Source organism: Ovis aries, chromosome 21, assembly GCF_016772045.2.
Source record: "Ovis aries strain OAR_USU_Benz2616 breed Rambouillet chromosome 21, ARS-UI_Ramb_v3.0, whole genome shotgun sequence".
NCBI classification, from domain to species: domain Eukaryota; kingdom Metazoa; phylum Chordata; class Mammalia; order Artiodactyla; family Bovidae; genus Ovis; species Ovis aries.
Window position 1 is genome coordinate 32,899,204 of NC_056074.1, and position 21,547 is coordinate 32,920,750.

At 47.2% G+C, this 21,547-nt stretch overlaps 1 protein-coding gene and 1 pseudogene across 4 annotated transcripts in view; both read right to left on the reverse strand.

Annotated features, from left to right (window-relative positions):
• Positions 1 to 20,850, reverse strand: part of NTM (neurotrimin) — a 964,897-nt gene extending 944,047 nt beyond the window's left edge. For all 4 annotated transcript variants that reach the window (XM_027959855.3, XM_027959853.3, XM_027959852.3 and 1 more), the window contains exon 1: positions 20,581 to 20,850. In XM_027959855.3, the coding sequence (XP_027815656.1) occupies positions 20,581 to 20,662 (82 nt within the window). In that variant the 5' untranslated portion in view covers positions 20,663 to 20,850. The remainder of the gene's footprint in view (positions 1 to 20,580) is intronic.
• LOC114110222 (U6atac minor spliceosomal RNA) lies at positions 3,445 to 3,558 on the reverse strand (annotated as a pseudogene).
• Positions 20,851 to 21,547: the final 697 nt, after the last annotated feature.

Genomic DNA, 21,547 nt, shown 5'->3' on the forward strand with positions numbered 1-21,547 from the left:
ACCTCCCCATTAAAAAGAAGAGAAGCCAAGAAAACTTTCACCTTTTAGACTCTCAATTCTGATCTGGCCATTTTCCTGAGGTCTAAGATGTATGGACAAGAGACAGGTGTCAGATGAACATGGCACAAAAACAAGATGCCCCCTTCAATGTGAATTTCAGATCAATAGCAAATAAGTTTTAATATAAGTATGTGCTGTGCATAATTAAAACTTAGGCATCGCTTTTCTGGAAATAAGTGGGGTGCCTTGGATTTTTATTTACTAAGGCTGGCAACCCAAAAGGAAATTCTCATTAGTTTACATATTCCTATTGACTTGCCTGGTGGCTCAGATGGTAAAGAATCCTCCTGCAATGCAGGAGAACTGGGTTCAATCCCCGGGTCAGGAAGATCTCCTAAAGAAGTGAATGATTACGCACTGCAGTATTCTTGCCTGGAGAATCCCCATGGACAGAGGAGCCTGCCGGGTTACAGTCCATGGGTTGGGAAGAGTCAGACACAACTGAGTGACTAACATTCACTCACTCACTATAGCTTTCGTACCCCCAAGTCTGCTTTGTCTGCAGGTTTTTCCTAAGGTGGGAATATTCCAGAGAAGCTGAGACCCCTCCCCTGAGGCCTCAGCAGCCCCCACAGCAGCCCTTCCTTCCTATCAGAGTTCGTTCCTCACCTGTGCTGCACGACTGCCTGCCGTCAGTGGTTCTCAACATTTAGGGAGACTCACCCACCTGAGGGGCTTCTCCAGACACAGGGAGCTGCCTTTTCAGCAAGCCCCAGACTTTCTGATTCAGGGTCCAAGGTTGGACCGGACATAATGGATGCCTGGGCTACAAGGCTAGCTCCTGACAAGGAAACTGCCAGATTCTCTGTGGATAGAATCGGTGAATCTGAGCTCAAAACCCCGTCGTTCTCCTTTTCTAGTCTTTTAGACTCTGTTCCTCGCTGTCTTCTGTCTGCCTCTCTCAACATTGACACAAGTGTGTGCAGGGGTTGCTTGGTGTTGACCTCTCCGTAAGGACATCCCTGGGCAGAGAGCTTTGCAAGGTCACTGTGATGTGGAAAGGCATCAGCTTCCAGATCAGTGTGCAGGGTCAGTTTCCAGGGTCAGCTGTGTCTCGGTCAGCAGGGCTGGAGGGCAGCACGAGGAGGTCTCTGGGAGACAGAGCAGGACCCAGGCTGGGCAGAGGGGGAAGGGCTGCCTGTGCCAAGTTAAGGAACTTGGGCTTTATCTTGAGAGCCGCGTGCAGCTAATGGAGATTTTCAGTAAAGCACTCAAATGGCTAAATTTGTTTTTGTAGCAAGATAATCGGTGATGGGCAAGATGGAGGAAGGGTTGAGCTGGGATGCAGACTGGTATAGGAGACACGTTCAGAGGCAACAGCAGTCCTGTGAGCAATGATGGCAGCCTGAGCTGGCACTGGAGACAAAGGGAAGGTCAAAAACAGGGTGGAAGCCAGTGGGGAGAGACTGTGGGGGGAAGGGAGTCGGGGAGGGGCTTGCACATGCCATCATGGGGAGAAACAGTCACATGTTCCTTCTGAACACGTGTACTATTCAGAAACCTCCTAGGGTCCCTGGCTTTACTTTTTCAGTATGAATGGAGAGACAAATTTCACAAGATAAACCACATAAGCATGAAAACTACATTTCAAGAAAGTTTAAATATTCCATTTACAGTTGAGGGAAATAAAGCCTTTAGGGAAAACAAAACAAAACAAGACAAAAACCCTCAGTTTCTAAAGGCAGAGTTAACAGTGGAATTGCGATGAGAAAAGAATTTTTTTGATTGGCTTGGAGATCACGAAATATATTTTACATGGATAGGCTCTGCAAACTGTAAACGGAAAACTCTATCTCCGTAATTCCTTACAGAGTTCATGTGAGAACTGAGCTGGAGATGAGTTTTGACCGTGTTTGGGAGGAAGTCTGGTGTATCTCCTAAATGATGGGAAAAAGAGATGGAAAAGACGGTGAGAGTAGATCATAGCATATCTTACCAATCCAGAGAAAAGAGGATCAAAACTAACATTTCACAGTAACATAAACTTAAAGATAACATTTAAAAATTATGAATCACTATGCTGTACACCTGTAATATATAATATTGTACATCAACGATGCTTCAGTAAAAATAATAATAATAACAATAATTTTAAAATCCAGAGAAAAAAGAATGCCATGAGGAAAGGCGTGATTAATACTACGTGGAATCCCTCTGATTCTCTAGCCAGTTCTCTCCATCATTATTCACACAACTATTTTCAGTCCTTTTTTGCTTTCTGGGAAAAAAAAAAATTGCCAGCCTATACAGTTATAGGCATACACAGGAAACTTATATACACGGGTGTGCACACAAACCTTCCATGAATTACACTCAGAGAAAATATAAGCTATCAGATGCAAACTTCAACTTCCTGTTACTAAGTTTCAGAGTTTACCTGCATCCATGCAGTGCCACGACTGCTAATCAACTCTCGTTTTTCCATTTGTCTTTATTGTGGCAAAATACACATAAAATTTACCATTTCAACCACTTTTAAGTGTATGATTCCGTGGCATTAAGAACATTCTTGATGTTGTACAATCATAACGCCTATCTGTGTCCCCAGATCTCTCATCTTCCTAACAGAATCTCTGTACCCATGAAATAGTAAACCCCCATTCCCACTCCTGGTAACTCTGATTCTACTTTTTGCCTATGAATTTCCTATTCTAAGTACCTTATAGAAGTTGCATCATATAATATTTGTCCTTTTGTGTCTGGCATTTCACTTGGCATAATGTCTTCAAAGTTTTTCCATGTTGTCCAGGGGTCCCCAACGTTTTTAGCACCAGGGAGAAACTGTTTGTTGAAAAGCAATTTTTCCACAGACCAGTTGGGGGGGGGGCATGGTATGGAGTTGATTCAAGAGCATCACCTTTATTGCGTACTTTATTTCCATTATTATTATATCAGCTCCACCTCAGATCATCAGGCATTAGATCCCAGAGGCTGGGGACCCATGTTGTAGCCTGTGTCCGAATTTTACTCACTCATTTCCATAAGGCTGGATGACATCTCATTGTAGGTACAGACCAAATGTTGTTTATCCATTCCTCCCTGGCTGAGCTCTTGGGTTTCTTCCACTTTTGGTTAATGTGAATAATGTTGCTGTGAACATTGGCGTGCAGATATCTGTTTTGAGTGCCTTCTTTCAAATTTGAGGGGTATATACACCTAGAAGTGAAACTGCTGGATCACATGGTAATTCCATTTTTAATTTTTTGAGCAACCGAGAACAATTTTCCACGGTGACTGCACCAATTTACCTTCCCACCAGCTGTGCACACGTTTCCAATTCAGTTTCTCTATATTGTCACCATTTTTAAAAACTAATAACCATCCTCATAGGTATTAAGTAGTATCGATTATGGTATTTGCGTTTCCCTAAGGACCAGAGATGTTGCAAACCCATGGTTAGATGCCACAGAGTAAGTGGTAAGGGCTTAACCATGCACTTGTACGGGGGTCCCTCCCGTCCTGTCAAGGGATGTTTAACCTCCTCCTTTCATAAGACATGAATTGGCTCCTAATGTTCACCCTCCCCTTCTCCCATGGTCATGGGCCCCTGAGTTCGCCTGGGCATGTGGTCATCCAGAGTGGATGGTACCTTGCCCACACTGCCTTGCATCTCAGTGTGCCCAAGTGACTAAGCTCTGGCCCAGGACTTGTGAGGAAGGACATTCTGTGATGGCCTCAAGGGAGGGAGCATCCTTGGGAGATGGTCTGTGTGTGCATTCTGCCCCTTACTTTTTCTCCTCTTCCATTCCATGGCCTGGCACAAGGATGCTGCCCTCTTAGACCTTGTACACTGGATCCAAACCAGGGGAAGGCTGGGGTCCCCAAGTGTCCCTGAGGCTGGCAACACTGCACCAGCCAGGTACACAGCGGGGTGGTTTTGCAACCAGAGAGACAGACTTCTGTCTCCTTTAAACCACTTTCACTGTATGGTTGTCTTTTCTGTCTGAACCCAAAGGTCATGGGTATTTTCAAATATGTGGTTCCTTCCTTACTCTTAATAGTAATGATGCTGGTTTTTTTCCTTCTCTGCAAGTCCCATATTTTTTCCTATGCTCAAGATTTGCCCACCCAGCTCCACTTTCCTCCAGGGGCCCTCACCTGGGTAGCCACCTCCTATCTCCCCCCACCCTCCCTTTACCAGCCCGCCCACCAGCCTTCAGATCCATCTTCCCTATTTTACAAAAGCAACAAACTTCTCTCTAACTGCAGCTTCCATTGGTGTCACAACTTTCTCTCCCTTAAAAAAAAAAAAAGCTTAAATAACCATCCGCATGTTTTATTCTCACCCCACGTGATCCCTACACTATGGCTCCACCCCCAAAGACTATTTTCCCAAGAGAATAGAAGATATTCTTGCCTCTAAGTCTGATCTTAGTTGATCCTCAGCAATATTGATGTGGTGGCTATCTTCCTGCCTGCCCCAAACACACATCCTCTAACCCCAATGTCATCACATTCTCCTGGTTTTTCTCCCATGCTTTGGCCACTCCTTGTCAATTGTTTTCGCAAGATCTCTTCCCTTCCTGATCCTTAAATCCTGGTTGTCTGCCCCAATTCTCATCGTCTCCCTTCCTGGGTAATTCATTGTGTCTGTGTCAAAGACCCTCTCTGTTCAAGCTCAGCTATCTTCCAGAGTTCCAGATTCATCCGGCTAACTCCGTATTAGAGAGCTCTGTGTACACCAATAAAACCATCAGAAAAAAAAAAAAACTCATTAGTATACTAAATTATTTAGAGAAAAAAAAACTCATTAGTATATTAAATTATTTAGAGGAATAAATAAATAAATAAATAAAACCATCGAGACCTAAATTGCTTTCATCACACTCTCCCTAAAACCTGACTGTGTCCTATTTACCCAGATATGAGAAGTCCTCTTCCATTTTGCTTTCTCGTGCATCATTGTTTTTTCTCTCCATCTCCAGGTCCTATCCTTTAAGTCAGCAGCCCCCCAACCTTTTTGGCAGGAGACACGGGTTTTGTGGAAGACAAGTTTCCCATAGATGGGGGGGCAGTATATTTCAGGCAGCAAGGTGAGCTATGGAGAGCAATGGGGAACTGCAGATGAAACTTTGCCGTCTCTCCCATCACTCACCTCCTGCTGTGTGGCCAGTTCCTGACCAGCCATGGACCTTGGACAGGTGGCTGTCAGTGGCCTTGGGGGCTGGGGACCCCTGCTCTAAGTCCATGACGCTTGAATACCCACATCTCCTTGTCTCTGTCAGTCTCACCTGGGTAACTCATGCCTGCTTGTCTGCCACGTTCTCTAGTCTTTTAATTCATTCCCACACTGCAACAGGAGTAACACTTTCACATTTTTAAGTAACCTAAATAATGTTATTTATCAACTAACACTGCAAACTTAATCATGCTGCTCTCTGGCATACAACGCTTTCTTCCCTCAGAATAAAATCTTTAACAAGAACCATAAAGCCACTCAAGGTGTGACTTGTGACTGCTTCTCTAACTGCACCCCTTGTCTTTCTACCTACAAGCTGCCTCCACTCCCGCTTTATCCCAGGAAACTACACAAACACAGTCAGTCTAGCCAGATCGGTACTGGATTCCTAAATGCCTACCATGCTCTCCTGTGTCTAGGATTTGGCGTATGCCGACTCCTTTGCTTGTAATACTTCTCTCTCCTCTTCCTCGGTTGAATCTAGTAACATCTGTGACTCAGCTTTAGCATCTCTTCCTTCTAGAAGAGCTCTCTGACCTGGAAAATCTCGATGTGGCATGGCAAACAAGACTTGCTTTCCTCCCAGCACTTACCATGTTGTCTTGAATTGTTTTTCTTGACTGAATGTAAGAACTAGGACTTATTGTTTATGGCCAGCACACAGTAGGGTCTGAATAAATCATTCTGGAGGAGTTGAAATAAAAATGTAAGTAAGAACTCGGCTATACCCTTAACTCTATGATTTTGCTGTTTTTTAATCATTCACCTAGGTGGTGTGGACATGACAAGTTTATATCACTTGGGAATGACAGGAAATTAATGGTGACAGCTCATCAGAGTACAAAAATAGCCTCAGTGGATTTAAATCATGGACCCACATGCAATGAAATTTCAAACACCTAAGAGCAAGGATGGGGGAGGTCTTGAGTAACAGCAATTTCGACAGGGGAATGAGTGCAACTTCAATGAGCAATAGTGTGGAATATCTGAGCAAGAAAAGAAATGAGTGTAATAACAAGCTGGTCTGATGTATAAAGTCCAAAATGTAGTAGGCGATAACCCACTCCCCACTCTGCCAATCAAACTACAGCAGGAACAATCTGTCTGGTAATGTCTTTTAGTGAATTATCATCAAACTGGAACATGCTTACAAGATAGCGATCAGAATGACTAGTGGTTTCGAAGTTATGCGTGATAATAGTGACAAGGAACTAAATCTCAAGGTAAGATAACTAGGGTCCATCACAGTCTTCTCTTAGAAAGAAATTGGATCGCACAACATTACTGGTACTTTGAGTGGCTCTAACTGGCATAAGTCAGAAAGAGGCATATTTTTGTTCCATGTAGATTTACTAGGATTGTATTCAGCTACAAGTAATGGAATCCTAATTATATGGCAATATTTTCCATAAATAATAAGTGTGGAAATACATATTGCACAGCTGGCTTGACTGCTATGTTATCTTGAACTTGGGGTCCCTCTGTTAGACTGAGCCATGTGAAATTGTTTCTATTCAACTATCTTTGATTCACTCAACCAGCAAATTCATTTAGTTCAACCTAAGAGCCTGTTTTGCCATTCTAGTTGTAAGTGGGGGTTTTTATTTATTTATTTATTTATTTTGGCCTTTCTGTTTGCAGGTTGGTTCCTGGACCCCCGGATAGTATGCAAGGCTCTCAGTCAGGAAAAGATGTGGGAGTGGTAGGGTTCACAAAGCACAGGCTTCTTGAGTACAGCCCTCAAACTGCCACCCGGGAAACTTCTGTCTGCTTTCCACTGGCCTCACTCGCATGACATGACCGTCCTTGGCTCTAAGCAAATCTCAGAGGTGCACATTATAAACAAGCATACTGCTGTCCTGAACAAATTTAGGACATTGTATATAAAGAGAAAGGGTAGAATTTATACTGACCAGTACTTTCTTGCAGAGTTTGTCCACTCTGAAATGGGGGCTGGTGTCAGTTATTCTCAGCTGTATCTGCACTGAAAGTCCTAAGTGTTTCAAAGTAGAGATGACCTCACCCCATTCTGATCCATATACTGAGATTTTTTTGTGAGTTGAACCTGGGTGTCTAACAATCTCCACAGGTGATTCGGATAGACAGCCAGAACCAGGCCCACAACTCAGACAGCATCTGCTCTCTGGGGGTCCTGGAGCTGGTGAGTAGAAATTAGCCAACATCATTCAGGTGGGAGACCAGGCAAATTCCAAGGTACCTCCCGCAACTCTAGAGAGTCTGTGAAAAGCTTCTAGACTTGATGATTAAACTATTTTAGCCTTGGAGAAGTCTTCAGCAGTGCGAGAAAGTGATGAAAAAGTGATAAGGCATTCAAATCCTTCTATTAAGAAGTTTTAAGGGAGGAAGGAAAGAGAAATATAGAATGATTATTCTTGTTTGTTTTCAGAATTGACAAAATGGCTTATTGAACTACAAATGTCTGTAGTTCAATTGCATTGAGAAAAAAGGCTGTCAATTAATCTTGCTATGCCCGGGTCAGGTCTCCTCTGGCTGTTTAGAAGACAGTCAAATGTCCCTGGGGTAGGGAGTGGCAAAGAAGGAGGCAGAGTAGGTTTGAAGTGGGTAAGAAGCACTTCCCTCTTCACCGTCTCTGGATAAAGAAAACCCACCAGTCACTCTCCTCTTGTCTCAGGTCTGAGTTTCCCTTGCCCTCTGATGCCACCTCAGATAGAAGCAAGATCCGATGCTGTAAAGAGCAATATTGCATAGGAACCTGGAATGTCAGGTCCATGAATCAAGGCAAATTGGAAGTGGTCAAACAAGAGATGGCAAGGGTAAATGTAGACATTCTAGGAATCAACGAACTAAAATGAACTGGAATGGGTGAATTTAACTCAGATGACCATTATATCTACTACTGCGGGCAGGAATCCCTCAGAAGAAATGGAGTAGCCATCATGGTCAACAAAAGAGTCCAAAATGCAGTACTTGGATGCAATCTCAAAAACAACAGAATGATCTCTGTTCGTCTCAAGGCAAACCATTCAATATCACAGTTATCCAAGTCTACGCCCTAACCAGTAACGCTGAAGAAACTGAAGTTGAATGGTTTTATGAAGACCTACAAGACCTTTTAGAACTAACACCCAAAAAAGATGTCCTTTTCATTATAGGGGACTGGAATGCAAAAGTAGGAAGTCAAGAAACACCTGGAGTAACAGGCAAATTTGGCCTTGGAATGCGGAATGAAGGCAAAGACTAATAGAGTTTTGCCAAGAAAATGCACTGGTCATAGCAAACACCCTCTTCCAACAACACAAGAGAAGACTCTACACATGGACATCACCAGATGGTCAACACCAAAATCAGATTGATTATACTCTTTGCAGCCAAAGATGGAGAAGCTCTATACAGAACAAAAACAAGACCAGGAGCTGACTGTGGCTCAGATCATGAACTCCTTATTACCAGGTTCAGACTGAAAAGGAAGAAAGTAGGGAAAACTGCTAGACCATTCAGGTATGACCTAAATCAAATCCCTTATGATTATACAGTGGAAGTGAGAAATAGATTTAAGGGCCTAGATCTGATAGATAGATTGCCTGATGAACTATGGAATGAGGTTAGTGACATTGTACAGGAGACAGGGATCAAGACCATCACCATGGAAAAGAAATGCAAAAAAGCAAAATGGCCGTCTGGGGAGGCCTTACAAATATCTGTGAAAAGAAGATAGGCGAAAAGCAAAGGAGAAAAGGAAAGATATAAGCATCTGAATGCAGAGTTCCAAAGAATAGCAAGAAGAGATAAGAAAGCCTTCCTCAGTGATCAATGCAAAGAAATAGAGGAAAACAACAGAATGGGAAAGACTAGAGATCTCTTCAAGAAAATTAGAGATACCAAGGGAACATTTCATGCAAAGATGGGCTTGATAAAAGACAGAAATGGTATGGACCTAACAGAAGCAGAAGATATTAAGAAGAGGTGGTAAGAATACATGGAAGAACTGCACAAAAAGATCTTCATGACCCAGATAATCATGATGATGTGATCACTAATCTAGAGCCAGACATTTTGGAATGTGAAATCAAACGGGCCTTAGAAAACATCACTATGAACAAAGCTAGTGGAGGTGATGGAATTCCAGTGGAGCTGTTTCAGATCCTGAAAGATGATGCTGTGAAAGTGCTGCACTCAATATGCCAGCACAATTGGAAAACTCAGCAGTGGCCACAGGACTGAAAAAGGTCAGTTTTCATTCCAATTCCAAAGAAAGACAATGCCAAAGAATGTTCAAACTACTGCATAATTGCACTCATCTCACATGCTAGTAAAGTAATGCTCAAAATTCTCCAAGCCAGGCTTCAGCAATACGTGAACCGTGAACTCCCTGATGTTCAAGCTGGATTTAGAAAAGGCAGAGGAACCAGAGATCAAATGGCCAACATCTGCTGGATCATGGAAAAAGCAAGAGAGTTCGAGAAAAGCATCTATTTCTGCTTTATGGACTATGCCAAAGCCTTTGACTGTGTGGATCACAATAAACTGTGGAAAATTCTGAAAGAGATGGGAATACCAGACCACCTGACCCACCTCTTGAGAAATCTGTATGCAGGTCAGGAAGCAACAGTTAGAACTGAACATGGAACAACAGACTGGTTCCAAGTAGGAAAAGGAGTACGTCAAGGCTGTATATTGTCACCCTGCTTATTTAACTTCTATGCAGAGTACATCATGAGAAACGCTGGACTGGAAGAAGCACAAGCTGGAATCAAGATTGCTGGGAGAAATATCAGTAACCTCAGATATGCAGATGACACCACTCTTATGGCAGAAAGCGAAGAGGAGCTAAAAAGCCTGTTGATGAAAGTGAAAGAGGAGAGTGAAAAAGTTGGCTTAAAGCTCAACATTCAGAAAACGAAGATCATGGCATCCGGTCCCATCACTTCATGGGAAATAGATGGGGAAACAGTAGAAACAGTGTCAGACTATTTTTGGGGGCTCCAAAATCACTGCAGATGGTGACTGCAGCCATGAAATTAAAAGATGCTTGCTGCTTGGAAGAAAAGTTATGACCAACCTAGATAGTATATTCAAAAGCAGAGACATTACTTTGCCGACTAAGGTCCGTCTAGTCAAGGCTATGGTTTCTTCCTGTGGTCATGTATGGATGTGAGAGTTGGACTGTGAAGAGGGCTGAGCACCAAAGAATTGATGCTTTTGAACTGTGGTGTTGGAGAAGACTCTCGAGAGTCCCTTGGACTGCAAGGAGATCCAACCAGTCCATTCTGAAGGAGGTCAACCCTGGGATTTCTTTGGAAGGAATGATACTAAAGCTGAAACTCCAGTACTTTGGCCACCTCATGCGAAGAGTTGACTCATTGGAAAAGACTCTGATGCTGGGAGGGATTGGGGGCAGGAGGAGAAGGGGATGACAGAGGATGAGATGGCTGGATGGCATCATGGACTCGATGGATGTGAATCTGAGTGAACTCCGGGAGATGGTGATGGACAGGGAGGCCTGGCGTGCTGCGATTCATGGGGTCGCAAAGAGTCGGACACGACTGAGTGACTGAACTGAACTGGGTGAGTTTAGCCAGGAAGAATGAGAGCTCATTTTCGCTACCTGTGTACCTATAACATCTGGTTTATGGCTGGTGATCGCCATCAGGGGTGACTGATGTGTGTAGTTTCATATTCAGAGTCTAAAAGAGGTCTTGTCAGAGGAAGAGATGAGTTGAATCTGATAAACAGACTTCAGAAAAGGGCAAGTTCCAAGGTCAGGTTGTTGAGTGAACAGTATGACAGTCATTGGAGAAGGAAGGGTTAATTATAGCTCACCCAGATTCTACAGGGTTCTATGGCTCCTGATAAACCTAAGGGCACTTCTCTCTCTCTTTCTCTCCCCCTTTTGTTTTATCCATAAACACTGATCAACTGTGTGCCAGGTACTATGCTAGGTGTGACAGTCCCAGACCTCCAGAAGCTCACTGTCAACTGACGAGAGACAGAGGTGTCAGCAGGGAACCACACAAACTCTCAATAGATGTGTACCGGAAGGAAGCGCCAGAGCCTTGGGGGGCAGAAAAGGAGGCAGTAGGAACTTCGGAGAGATGCTGAGCCTGGAGTTCTGTCTTGAATCACAGCAAGTTTTTACCAGGTGGACAGGACAGCCATCAGTAGAGGGAGCAGGCACACACTTACTGAGAGGACGCTGCAGCAAAGCCCTAGGAATTCAGAGAACCAGAGGACAAAGGGTTTGGAGAGAGGCTGGCACCCCCGGGTCATGCCTTTCCAGAGAGCAGAGATTTCATTTTATCTGGATTTAGAATCAGGTGAGGCTACATTCTATAATACTCAAAGCACACGGGGAAGAGATTTACCTTAAGAAGAAAACAGCATAACCAGAATAATTTTAGGAAAGGGCCATCGGCACGCTTCCTATGAATGATTATACAGAAAACAGGAGAAAAGCTTGGAATATTTAACTTAGGGAGAAGGGGAGGGAATCGTGTTTTCAAATATTTGAAGAAAAGTCATGTCGAAGAAAAACCAGTCTTGTCCTGTGGGTAGTAGTATTAGCAGCACTCGTAATACTATAGGTGATATTTATTGAGAGCTTACTGTGTGCCAGGCAGTGTTCTGAGCACTTTCTCTGCAGTAACTTATGTAATCCTTACACCAGCCTTAAATGTAAGTCTCAGAATTAGCTCTGTTTTGTACAAGAGGGAACTGAATTGCCCTCAGAGGTTGATTAAATCGCCAAAAGTTTCAGACTAGAAAGTGGCAGAGCCAAAGCCCGGACCCAGACCATCCCAAAGACTCTGCTGTGTTTCCTCTCCAGACCGAGAGCAAGGGGCTGGAATCAATGAGAGGACAGATTCTTCTCCTTTGTCTCCCTGTCTTCCTGATCAATCAGACGCAGTAGCTCTGGAGAGAGGCAAGTTCCCCCACATTGGAGATAGAAGGGAGGGGACCGCTGCAGCCGAACCACTGGGATGTTAGAGCTCCAACAGAGGGATTGAAATAAACCAGCCTGAAAGTCTCTCTGGGCCTGAGCCGGTTGTGACTCTGCCTGGCTGACACAGCAGTGGGAACACTTCGTGAGCTACCCAGGGACTGTACTTGGCACAAACCTGCACGGTAACTCTGCTTCCCCTGTGCCGCCCGCACCTGCTGACTCCATCAAAACAGGCATGCTTTCACTCCTGCCTACGCTGCAGGGTCTGACCTGGCTTGGAGGCAGGAGCCAGCCTCCCTCAGCCTAACACAGTGCTGCCAAAAACTGCCATTGGGGTTCTGAGCACGGAGCCTTTGTTGCCAGCGAGAAGGAGAGAGATGGAAGCAGCAGGCTGGGTAGCCGGTTCCTGGGGAGTGAGCGGGAGTGGAGGACAGGAGAGAGAGATGAAAATCTTCACACTTATGAATGGAGCTTCTGCCAAGACCCACCATCACTTAGCTCGCGCTAAATCAGGCTCCAACACATCCATTCTTGACCCACATTCACACATTCCAAGGCTCCGGAGTTTCTCCTATGGGATTGATCATTCTCATTCCTGAGTCCCCCTACCTGAAATGCTGTGGCTCGTTCGTCCTTCCCTCCCCTCTGAAGGATGCCTTCTAGACGAGAAACACAGGCACGTATGGATGCGTGATAGTGTGTATGATACAGTGTGCACTGCTTGTGGGCACACACGCCACTCACATGTTCCGACTGTGGTCGCCCGTCTGTGGCTGTTTATATTCTTAGTTTCCTGCAAACAGACACTGCTTCTGAATATTTTCTCCTAGCACCACTACCTTTCAAGTACTAGACTCAGAAAGGCTATTTGCAGAATTGCAAAATGTGGGACATGAAACTTGAAAATCTTTTAGTCTAACCGCTTTATTTTAGAGATGAAGTGACAGAGGCTCCTAGAAGGGATGTGCCTTATCCCAGGTTGGAGAATGTTTTCTGATAACCAAAGAGGTATGGCTTTCAAACCTGGCCATAGGTTGGAACCTCTTAGAGAGCGCTGGAAAATATCAGAACATCTCCCAAAGAGATGCTGATGTAAGCGTTCTGGGATGGGGTCCAAGCATTGGCATTTTTATAAAGTTCCTCAGGTGATTCCATGGTAGAACAAATTTGAGGACCATTGGCTTAGAAAATGGGAGTATTGCAAACAAAGGCACATTGCACCTGTCGTACGAGGACCTCCTGACAGTAGAGGCGGATTGCTCCAGGTTGCTTGACTTGAAGAATCCTGGATCCATGAGAAAGGTACTTGCCTGTACTTCTACAGGGAGAATGCTAAGAGTCACCAGCGCTATGGAAATGCCGACAGAAGCAGCCAGGTGAGTAACCCCCCTAAAATGTTCAGAGGGCAACCACAACACACATCGTGAACAGAAGGGAAGCTCGAGTCTCTTTGGGTGCATACGGCTGGAAACACAAGCTGACAACTGAAAAAGGGCTGTGTCCCAAGCACAGTTATAGCATCAGAGGACAAATGAATGACGACGCTTGTCTGTCATTCCAGGAACCCTAAATCAGGGTGTGATGAGTGGGTAGCAGAGAAGGAAATGGCAACCCACTCCAGTATTCTGGCCTGGAAATTCCTAAGAGCAGAAAGGACTGGTGGGCTCAGTGCATGACTGAACACACAGGCAGGTAGCAAAGAAAGGGTTCTCAGAAAGGAGGTCATCTTAAGTCCCCCCTAAAATAGGAGACCCTCAGGGTCCCCTGAACTGAACTCGCCTCACCCTGATCAGCTGCCTCAGCAAGCCCCACTTGCTGCGTAAGCATCCCCACCCCTTGCTGTCCTTGGCCATCCAGTTCTCTGCAGAAGGCAGGGTATGAAAGCGGTGGACAGGCCACTGGCCAGGGTGGCAGTGGTGGGAAGAACCAACCAATAACCAGAATGACAATGACAAGGGCCAGTGGTCACCAAGCCAATACCTCACAGCAGCTTTTGCTGTCCACGTGCCAAGGGAGGGAGCATCACACATCCCTGAGCCCTTCCGGCCAGCAGTCACGATGGAGCAACAGAGGCAGCACCTCTGACGCCATGACCCCAGAGCCTGGCTGCGCTTGCTCTCCCACGCTCCCCGTCTAAAAGCAAGCCTCCAGGGTTGGTGTGCTCTTGCCACCCATCGTAATGTACACAAGCAACTGGGCAGGAGACTATGGCACCCAGCACCCCTCCACCCCTACTTCTGATATTCCTGCTGGCTCTTCCCAACGTGATTAAAAAAGATGACAAGTCAAATCAAATCTGGGGATTGCACTCTGTCGAGTTGATTTGGTCACTGATATATTCCCAGCACCTACAACAATGCAGGGGACGTAAAAGGAACTCAGTAAACACTCGCCGGGTGATGAACCAGTGCACGAGTGAACAACTAGATCTAGTCTGTGTTGAACTGGATTTTGGTGACACCACCAAGATGAAGCCAAGGAGGCACCTCTGGAGAGTGAATTTGAATGAGCTGCTGAAGCCAAAACCAGTCCATCTTTTCAACAGTCCTTTATTACTGTAAAGGGCAATACTCGTCAAGAAGCCAAAAAAAAAAAAAAAAATCAAATTTAGTAACCTAAGATGTCGTCAGTAACAGAGCTGAAGAATGTGTTTTCCAATATTTGGTTTCTCAGCTTGACAGTCTCTCTTGAAATACTCTTTTCTCAGCAATGGAAATGCGAAGCGCTGGTGGTTTGTTTTGCAGTTTGCAAATGACTTACAGAGCTCTTCTGGCAGAGTTTCTGTTTTTCTTCTTGCAAATAAACAAAAGGCCATTTCTCTAATATGACTTAAGCGGGGGGAGATTCTGTGATCTCCTGTCTTGGTTTGGGAAGGAAGAAAAAAGGAGGGGCAAGCAGAAAGATGAGGGAAGAAACTGGAACAAGTAGGGTGCACAAGTGGAACAGAAGCAGGAAAGAGGCAAAGGGAAAAAGGATGTGGAGCCCTGGGGTATCGGACACGCAACAGCTGGGGACGCTGTCTTCAGTGGGACCCCAGCCAACCTTATGGACATGAACTCCCCACTGGTTCCTTGCCACCCCCTCCCCCAACCATTGCAGTGTATCATCTGGGCTCCTGTGACCTGGGAGGACAGACCGCCCCCCTTCTCCTAGGCAAGCCCACATGAGGCAGAGCAGCCCCCGCCAGCTTGACCCAGATCTGTCAGCTGATCAATTAGTTTTCCCACGGAGGAGAAGGAAAAATGAAAGGAAGAAAGAATAAGGGACTAGGAGAAACAGAAAAGGGAGGGCAGAGAAGAGGGGGAGAGAGGGCAGAAAGAGGGAGGGAGAAGAGGGGAGAGGAAGAGAGGGAGAAGCGGGGAGAGAGGGAAGGAGAGGGATGGTGGAGGGACACGCACATCTCCTCTATGGACGCTCCTGTAAGCTTAAGCTGCCATAGCAAGGGCAGGCTCAGTTCAGAAGGTTGCAGAAACACACACACATAAATACATAAAACATAAGCTCTAGAGGTTGCTGAATGAAATCAATCAAAGCAGAGGACGGGAGCCTCTTCTTTCCACCCTTTGCCAGTCCAGCTTGCATCTGGTTTATACTCTCTGAAACTCCTGGTTCCTCCCCTGTTCCCTCCCCCAGGGCCCCGCCCCTCTGCCATTGACCCCGCCCCCTGACACTTCCTGGCAAAAGTCTTCCTCCTACTAGGGAAGGGTGAGGAGGCCTGGTCCCACGTGTTTCCTCTAAATCCCCCTGGTCCTCTTCGATCGCGCATCCTCTAAGAGAAGGAGGGCCCTGCCACCAGGTCGGCCGAGGAGACACCCCAGAGGTTGTGGTACCCAAGACCCCATCGTACCTGCACACCATCGATTACCTTATTTTTGCATGTTTTCATTTTTTATGTGTAATTAGTTTTATTGAATTTCAAATGACTACAGACATAAAGTAAACATGTAACAAGCCAGTAGAGCAGAAAGGAAAGGAGCTGCGTAAATACCAGCAGGCTCAGCATGGAGCTCCACTTAGCACCACATGTTTGCTGCGTTACAAGCATTAATGAGTCTTTACAACCCTTGGGGGAGTTGCTCCCCGGCCTGGCAGACAGGTGGGGAGACTTGCCAGAGGGAAGTATTGTCACCTACAGAAGTGAGGGGGAACTTTGTGTTCGGATGTACCTGCTCCCCACCCAGCTGTGCTCAGCCCACCTGAAGCAATTGGAAATCAGACAGACAGGCATGCCCATTACAGTGTTTGAAGGGTCCATAGGACCTCTGCTGAGGTTAAATATAAAGGAAAGTGGGTTTTTTTGTTCTGTTTTGTTTTTTACACCTTCATCTTTCTAGCTGATGGGCAGGAGCAGGCCATGAGCTCCAAACATAAAATATCTGGAACAGAGACAAATCCTCGACACAGTCATCCTCTCCGAAGTGTTTTCACCATACGGAGATAGTGAGAGCATCGCACATCATTCTTCTAGCATCTTCCTACATATTCCGGAATCACCTGTCCTGCCGGTCACCCCTTCTTAGGATGTCCGGAGAGCACACCTCATCCCGAGGGATAAACCGTGGCTGAAGTCAACACTGGTGTGACCCATCCATGACAGGCAGCCAGCCCCAGCCTGGGTTGCTGCACCTCAGGGCTGCCAGGGAGCAGGGGCAGATCCTCAGGGAGCTGCTAGGGACAGTGCCCCTTGGAGCACTCAAGCAGGGAACAAGGAGAGGCCCTCCAGGGACACAGCTCCGCACCCTTCAGCCCCGTGCCACAAGAGAGGCCACTGAGAAACCACAGAAGTCAGGGGGAGGGGCCACAGCTGCGGAGAAGGGTTTCCAGAGCTCACTTTGGCTTAAGAGTGATGAAAGGGAAGAGCCAGTCCTAGGACTAGCCTGAAACTGCCACCCGAGAGCCCCCCTGGCTGGGACTCTGCACCCACCTCCATCCAGTGCCCGGAGGGCAGTCCCAGGGTGTGAAGAGTGGAGGGAAGCTGCAGTTCTTATGCACTCCACGACTTGCCTGTGGGCCTCCTGCCTCCCCCATTGGAAACTCCAAGCCTGGCAGCTGGCATTCACTTTGTGAAGCTCCTCTGTCATCTCCCCTTAAATTTTTTTTTTTTGGCCATGCTTCCAAGTGCCCACAATGCTTACTTACATCAGGCCCAGGAGCCCATCTCCCCAAACCAATTTTTCACTCTGCCAGTAAACATTATTATGGTCTCATCTGTCACCCCCACTCCCCCCCCATCTCAGAAGCGTTGCCCAGCTCAGGCTGCGGCTGGCACCCAAGTGTTTGCTGTGAGTGGCAGGAACTTGGCCAATCTGCCCAACTGAACCGTGTCCGTGTCGCCAGCTCCCAGAGAAAAAGAGGGGAACCCAGCTCCATTTCGTCTCCCTTCCCTTCTGCCCTGCTGCTGTATACGTGGGCAGGTAGTTGACGTGGGATGTGAGGAGATGAGAGAAAATGAGAAAGGTAAGGCAGGAATCTAGCCCAGCTCCTGGGAAGGTGTTGAAAGGAGCATTAATCCTTCGAAGGAGAAATGGTCAGGTCTCTAGAAAGAGAGAAGATGCCGTACACCAGCCATTCCTCTCTGAGCCTCTCTGTGGCAGGAGGTGGGCGGTGAGCTGAAAAGGACAGCGCCTCATCCAGAAGCTTCTCTGGCTCCCAGGGCCAAGAAGGAGTTCTGGCTAATCAACCCCAGAGCGTCTTAGGGCCAGAGCCCCTGGGCGCTAATCACCCCCACCCTCCCCCATCACTAATCGGGGCTGACTCCCTCCTCCTCTAAGCTGGATCACGGTGGCTGTGAGTTGGGGTGAGGAGCAGGTCAGGGAGGGGTCCATCAACCACCCCTAGCCCCCAACACCTTTTCAAGGAGGCAAGAAGCCCAGGAAGTAAGGGCTCTAGGAAGAGCCAGCCTAAAACAAAAACAGAGAAGAAAAAAATTGCCTTAGAATGTGTACTGCATTCTAACTAGTCCCAGCGGGTCAATGCAATAGGGGTGGGTTATTGCAGGCAAGACCTGGCTGCCTGAGTAATTCTGTGAGTTTGATAAGAGGTAACTGGCCCACCCCAGCTCCCATGCCCTGAAAGAGAAAACACACATCACCTTGGCTGATCCAACTGGCACATGGCTCGAGGGGGTGGGGGTAGGTCTCAGGGGTCACTTTGCCTTAAAATTGGGCAGCCCGGTTCATTTCTGACACATGGAAGCCTATTGAAAGCTGGTTCAAGATGGATAGTGCAAGTAAGGCCATGATTCGTCTTAGGAAATTCAGGATTTGGTAGAATGTGAGGAGGGCTGGGGTAACCCAGTCACCCCTGTCCCCACCCAAGATGGCAACAAGAGTGTACAATCAGAATTCCCCAGGGGAGAACACACCCCCGCTTTCTTCTCATCGATTCGGAAATGATCCAAAGTATGAGCAAATATTATGCTTCCCTGCATTTATTTCTGATGAAAAAAAAAATCACGTATGCTAATTTATATGTAAATCCAGTATGGCCCTGGGGCTCCTGGCAAGCTGCCAGTGGGGCTGTGGATGGTGGAATTTTGGCGATTGTCTCCAGACAGAGGTTAAAATGGAAGAGCCTCAGACCTCAGGACGGATGGAAATGATGGATGTCTTGGGACCTTCCCTGTCCCTTCCTCTGGACCCCTCACTCCACCCCACCCCCATTTGGTTTTCATTTCTGCGGTTGGCATGATGGAAGCTGTTACCTGGAGGTTGCCTGGCTCTGGGCTCAGTTTCCCCAGTGCAGTTGGGGCCCTGATCTCACTGGGTGAGCCTCTGTTCACCCAAGTACAAGCAGGAGTGCGCGTGAACACACACACACACACACACACACACACACACACACACGCATGCTGCCTCTGCTCCATGTTATGTAAGAGGAGTCAGTCAGGGCTGCCTCCACGTGGCCTCCTTCACACTCACACCCACTGCCCCGTGGGGGAGGACGGAGACCCTGAGGCCCATGCCCCCCACCGCCCCCATGGCTAGGAGCTGCAGGGCAAGGAGATCCCATAGGATGGACTTCCTTGCATCCTTGCAGAGCCCTGCAGGGTCCCCTTCCCCGCTCTTTGAGCACCAGCCGAGGGTTCGCAGGCATTTGATCCTTCCCAGCCTGGTCCTTCTGCCCACCTCCTGTGGGTCTGTGTGGACGCCTCTGCAACTCCGGCAAGGGGAGTCCCCAAAGACCACCCTCAGGGGGAACTCAAGGGACTAGAGATGAGGACCGACCGCAAGAGCCCCGTACTGCAGTGGGGAAGGGAACCGGATGGGTGGGACTCCACAGCCTTCTCCACCCCCGCCCACCGGGAGCCAACTTTCCTCTGGGGACGCAGCAGCCAGCACTGAGCTCCCAAGTGGGGTCCTGTGGGAGACGGAGCTGGGCCACCTGCCGGGGAAAGTTTCTCTGCCCACCTCAGTCCCTGAGAACGCAGGGGTCTTTAATGAGAAAGAGGCGCACGCCAGATCCTCAAAGGACAGGGCGGGCGGGGCAAGCAGGTGGGCAGGGAAAGCGGCTGCTGGGAGGTGGGAGCCTGCTGGGAGGTGGGAGCTGGGACAGAGCGCTGGGCACCCCCCCCAACCCCCGGTGCAGCGAGGGGAGTCCAGGTTGAAGTGGATCCCACCCACCCCAGCACAGCAGGACCACAACTCGGCAAGCCGGCCCTGACTGCAGCCCAGAGGGCTTGGCTTCCCAGAGAAAGAAACAGAATATTAGCATTTGACTCTTACTGCCTCTCTTCCTTCAACTTAGGAGAGCTTTCCGGAATCACAGAGCCCTGCTTTCTCCGGCAGCCTCTTATCTGCTTTTTAACCACCTCCCGCTGCTCTCCTCCACAAACACACCCCCAAACACACAGAAAACTAACCCGGCTGCCCAGCTCCGCTGCAGACTGATTCAGCCCTCTCGGAGCTGGCTTTCTGACCACAAAGCGTAGTTACCTGATTATGCCTAGCCTGCATTTTCCATTTGCTCGTTGCAGAAGCTTTGCAAGTTTACTGGTGGATAGACATTTAAAGTTTCCTCTCGAAATTCTTCCCAGTACCACAAGCAACGCATTAGCTTCCCCGCCGCCCTCCGAATCCTTAATTCCCCGGCTTCCATGGGTCTCCATCCATCGAGTGAGTGCAAGAATGTACAGCCAGGGGACCAGCACACAACCACGTTACCAAACAGGAGCCCCAGACACGCTTTTCTTATGTACGTACATCCCCCGCCCGTTCCCCTACCAGCCAGAATCGGATCAATACCCTCACAGCCTGGGAGGGAGGAGAACGTCCCAGCCATGCTGCCGGAACGCGAGCGAACGCTCTCTCCTCCACCTGCAAACCATACAGCAGAGCCGACTCGGAGAGTCTGCGAATCACCCACAGCACACTGTACAATTCCTGGGTCGGCTGTAGGCAGATCAATAGCAAGCTCTTACCTTGAAAGAGAAACAGAGCAGCCAGCGCCGTGAAGATTGCCCAAGAGATAGAATTGTGCATTTTTGCCTGGATGGTTTTCATGATTTTTTTTTTCTTCTTTTTCTTCTTTTTTGTCAGGTTCGGTTTTCTCTTTCTTTCTTTCCTGACAGATTGCGTTGCTCTCGAGCTGGAGGAAGGAGGTTTAAATCCACTGTTTTGCTGAAGGACACCACAAGAAAGCCAAGGATGGGAGAGTGTGACTTCTCAGTAATTATCTCTCCTCATACTCTGGCACTGAGACACATCGTACAATCTGGCCCTGGACAGCCCTCCTACGAGCTGCAATCATTGGTTCTAATCCAAGGATTGACAGAGCTACAACACACACGCGCGGGCACGCGCGCGCGCGCGCACACATACACACTCTCAGGAATCATTTACTGGGCAAATCAGGCTAGCTGATTAAAGAGACAGGAGCCTGGAGAGATGGCATGATAAATGTCACTTTGGCCCCTCTATATTACCTTCATTTTTTAAACTGACAGTCTCAGAGCCCCAAACATCAAAAAATTCCTTTCCTCTGGCATTCCCTGGCCTCCTGAACTCAGACTCCCTTTATACTGGAGAAATCCCATAGCCAGCCACTGCTTACTAGAAATTTTAAAGGGACATTTTCATGCTTGGTGAAACTTGCAAAGATGAGTCAAATTTCATTTGTTGGTATTTATTTTCCTCTCCGATGAAAATATCATTCAATGACAGGTTTTTTTTTTTTTTTCCTGCTCTGTCTCTCTCATCTTTCACCTTTTCCAATCAATCTCCTATTTCATTGCTTGGAAAATAGTAAATAACTTTTTATTTTCTTCTCCTGTCACTCCTGTTTCAGAATACCTGCATTACACCTATATTTCATTCACTTAATTTATTTCCTGAAGTCATCCATGTGCATATGATAACATGAAAAGGGAGAGGGCTCCTGAGATTTGA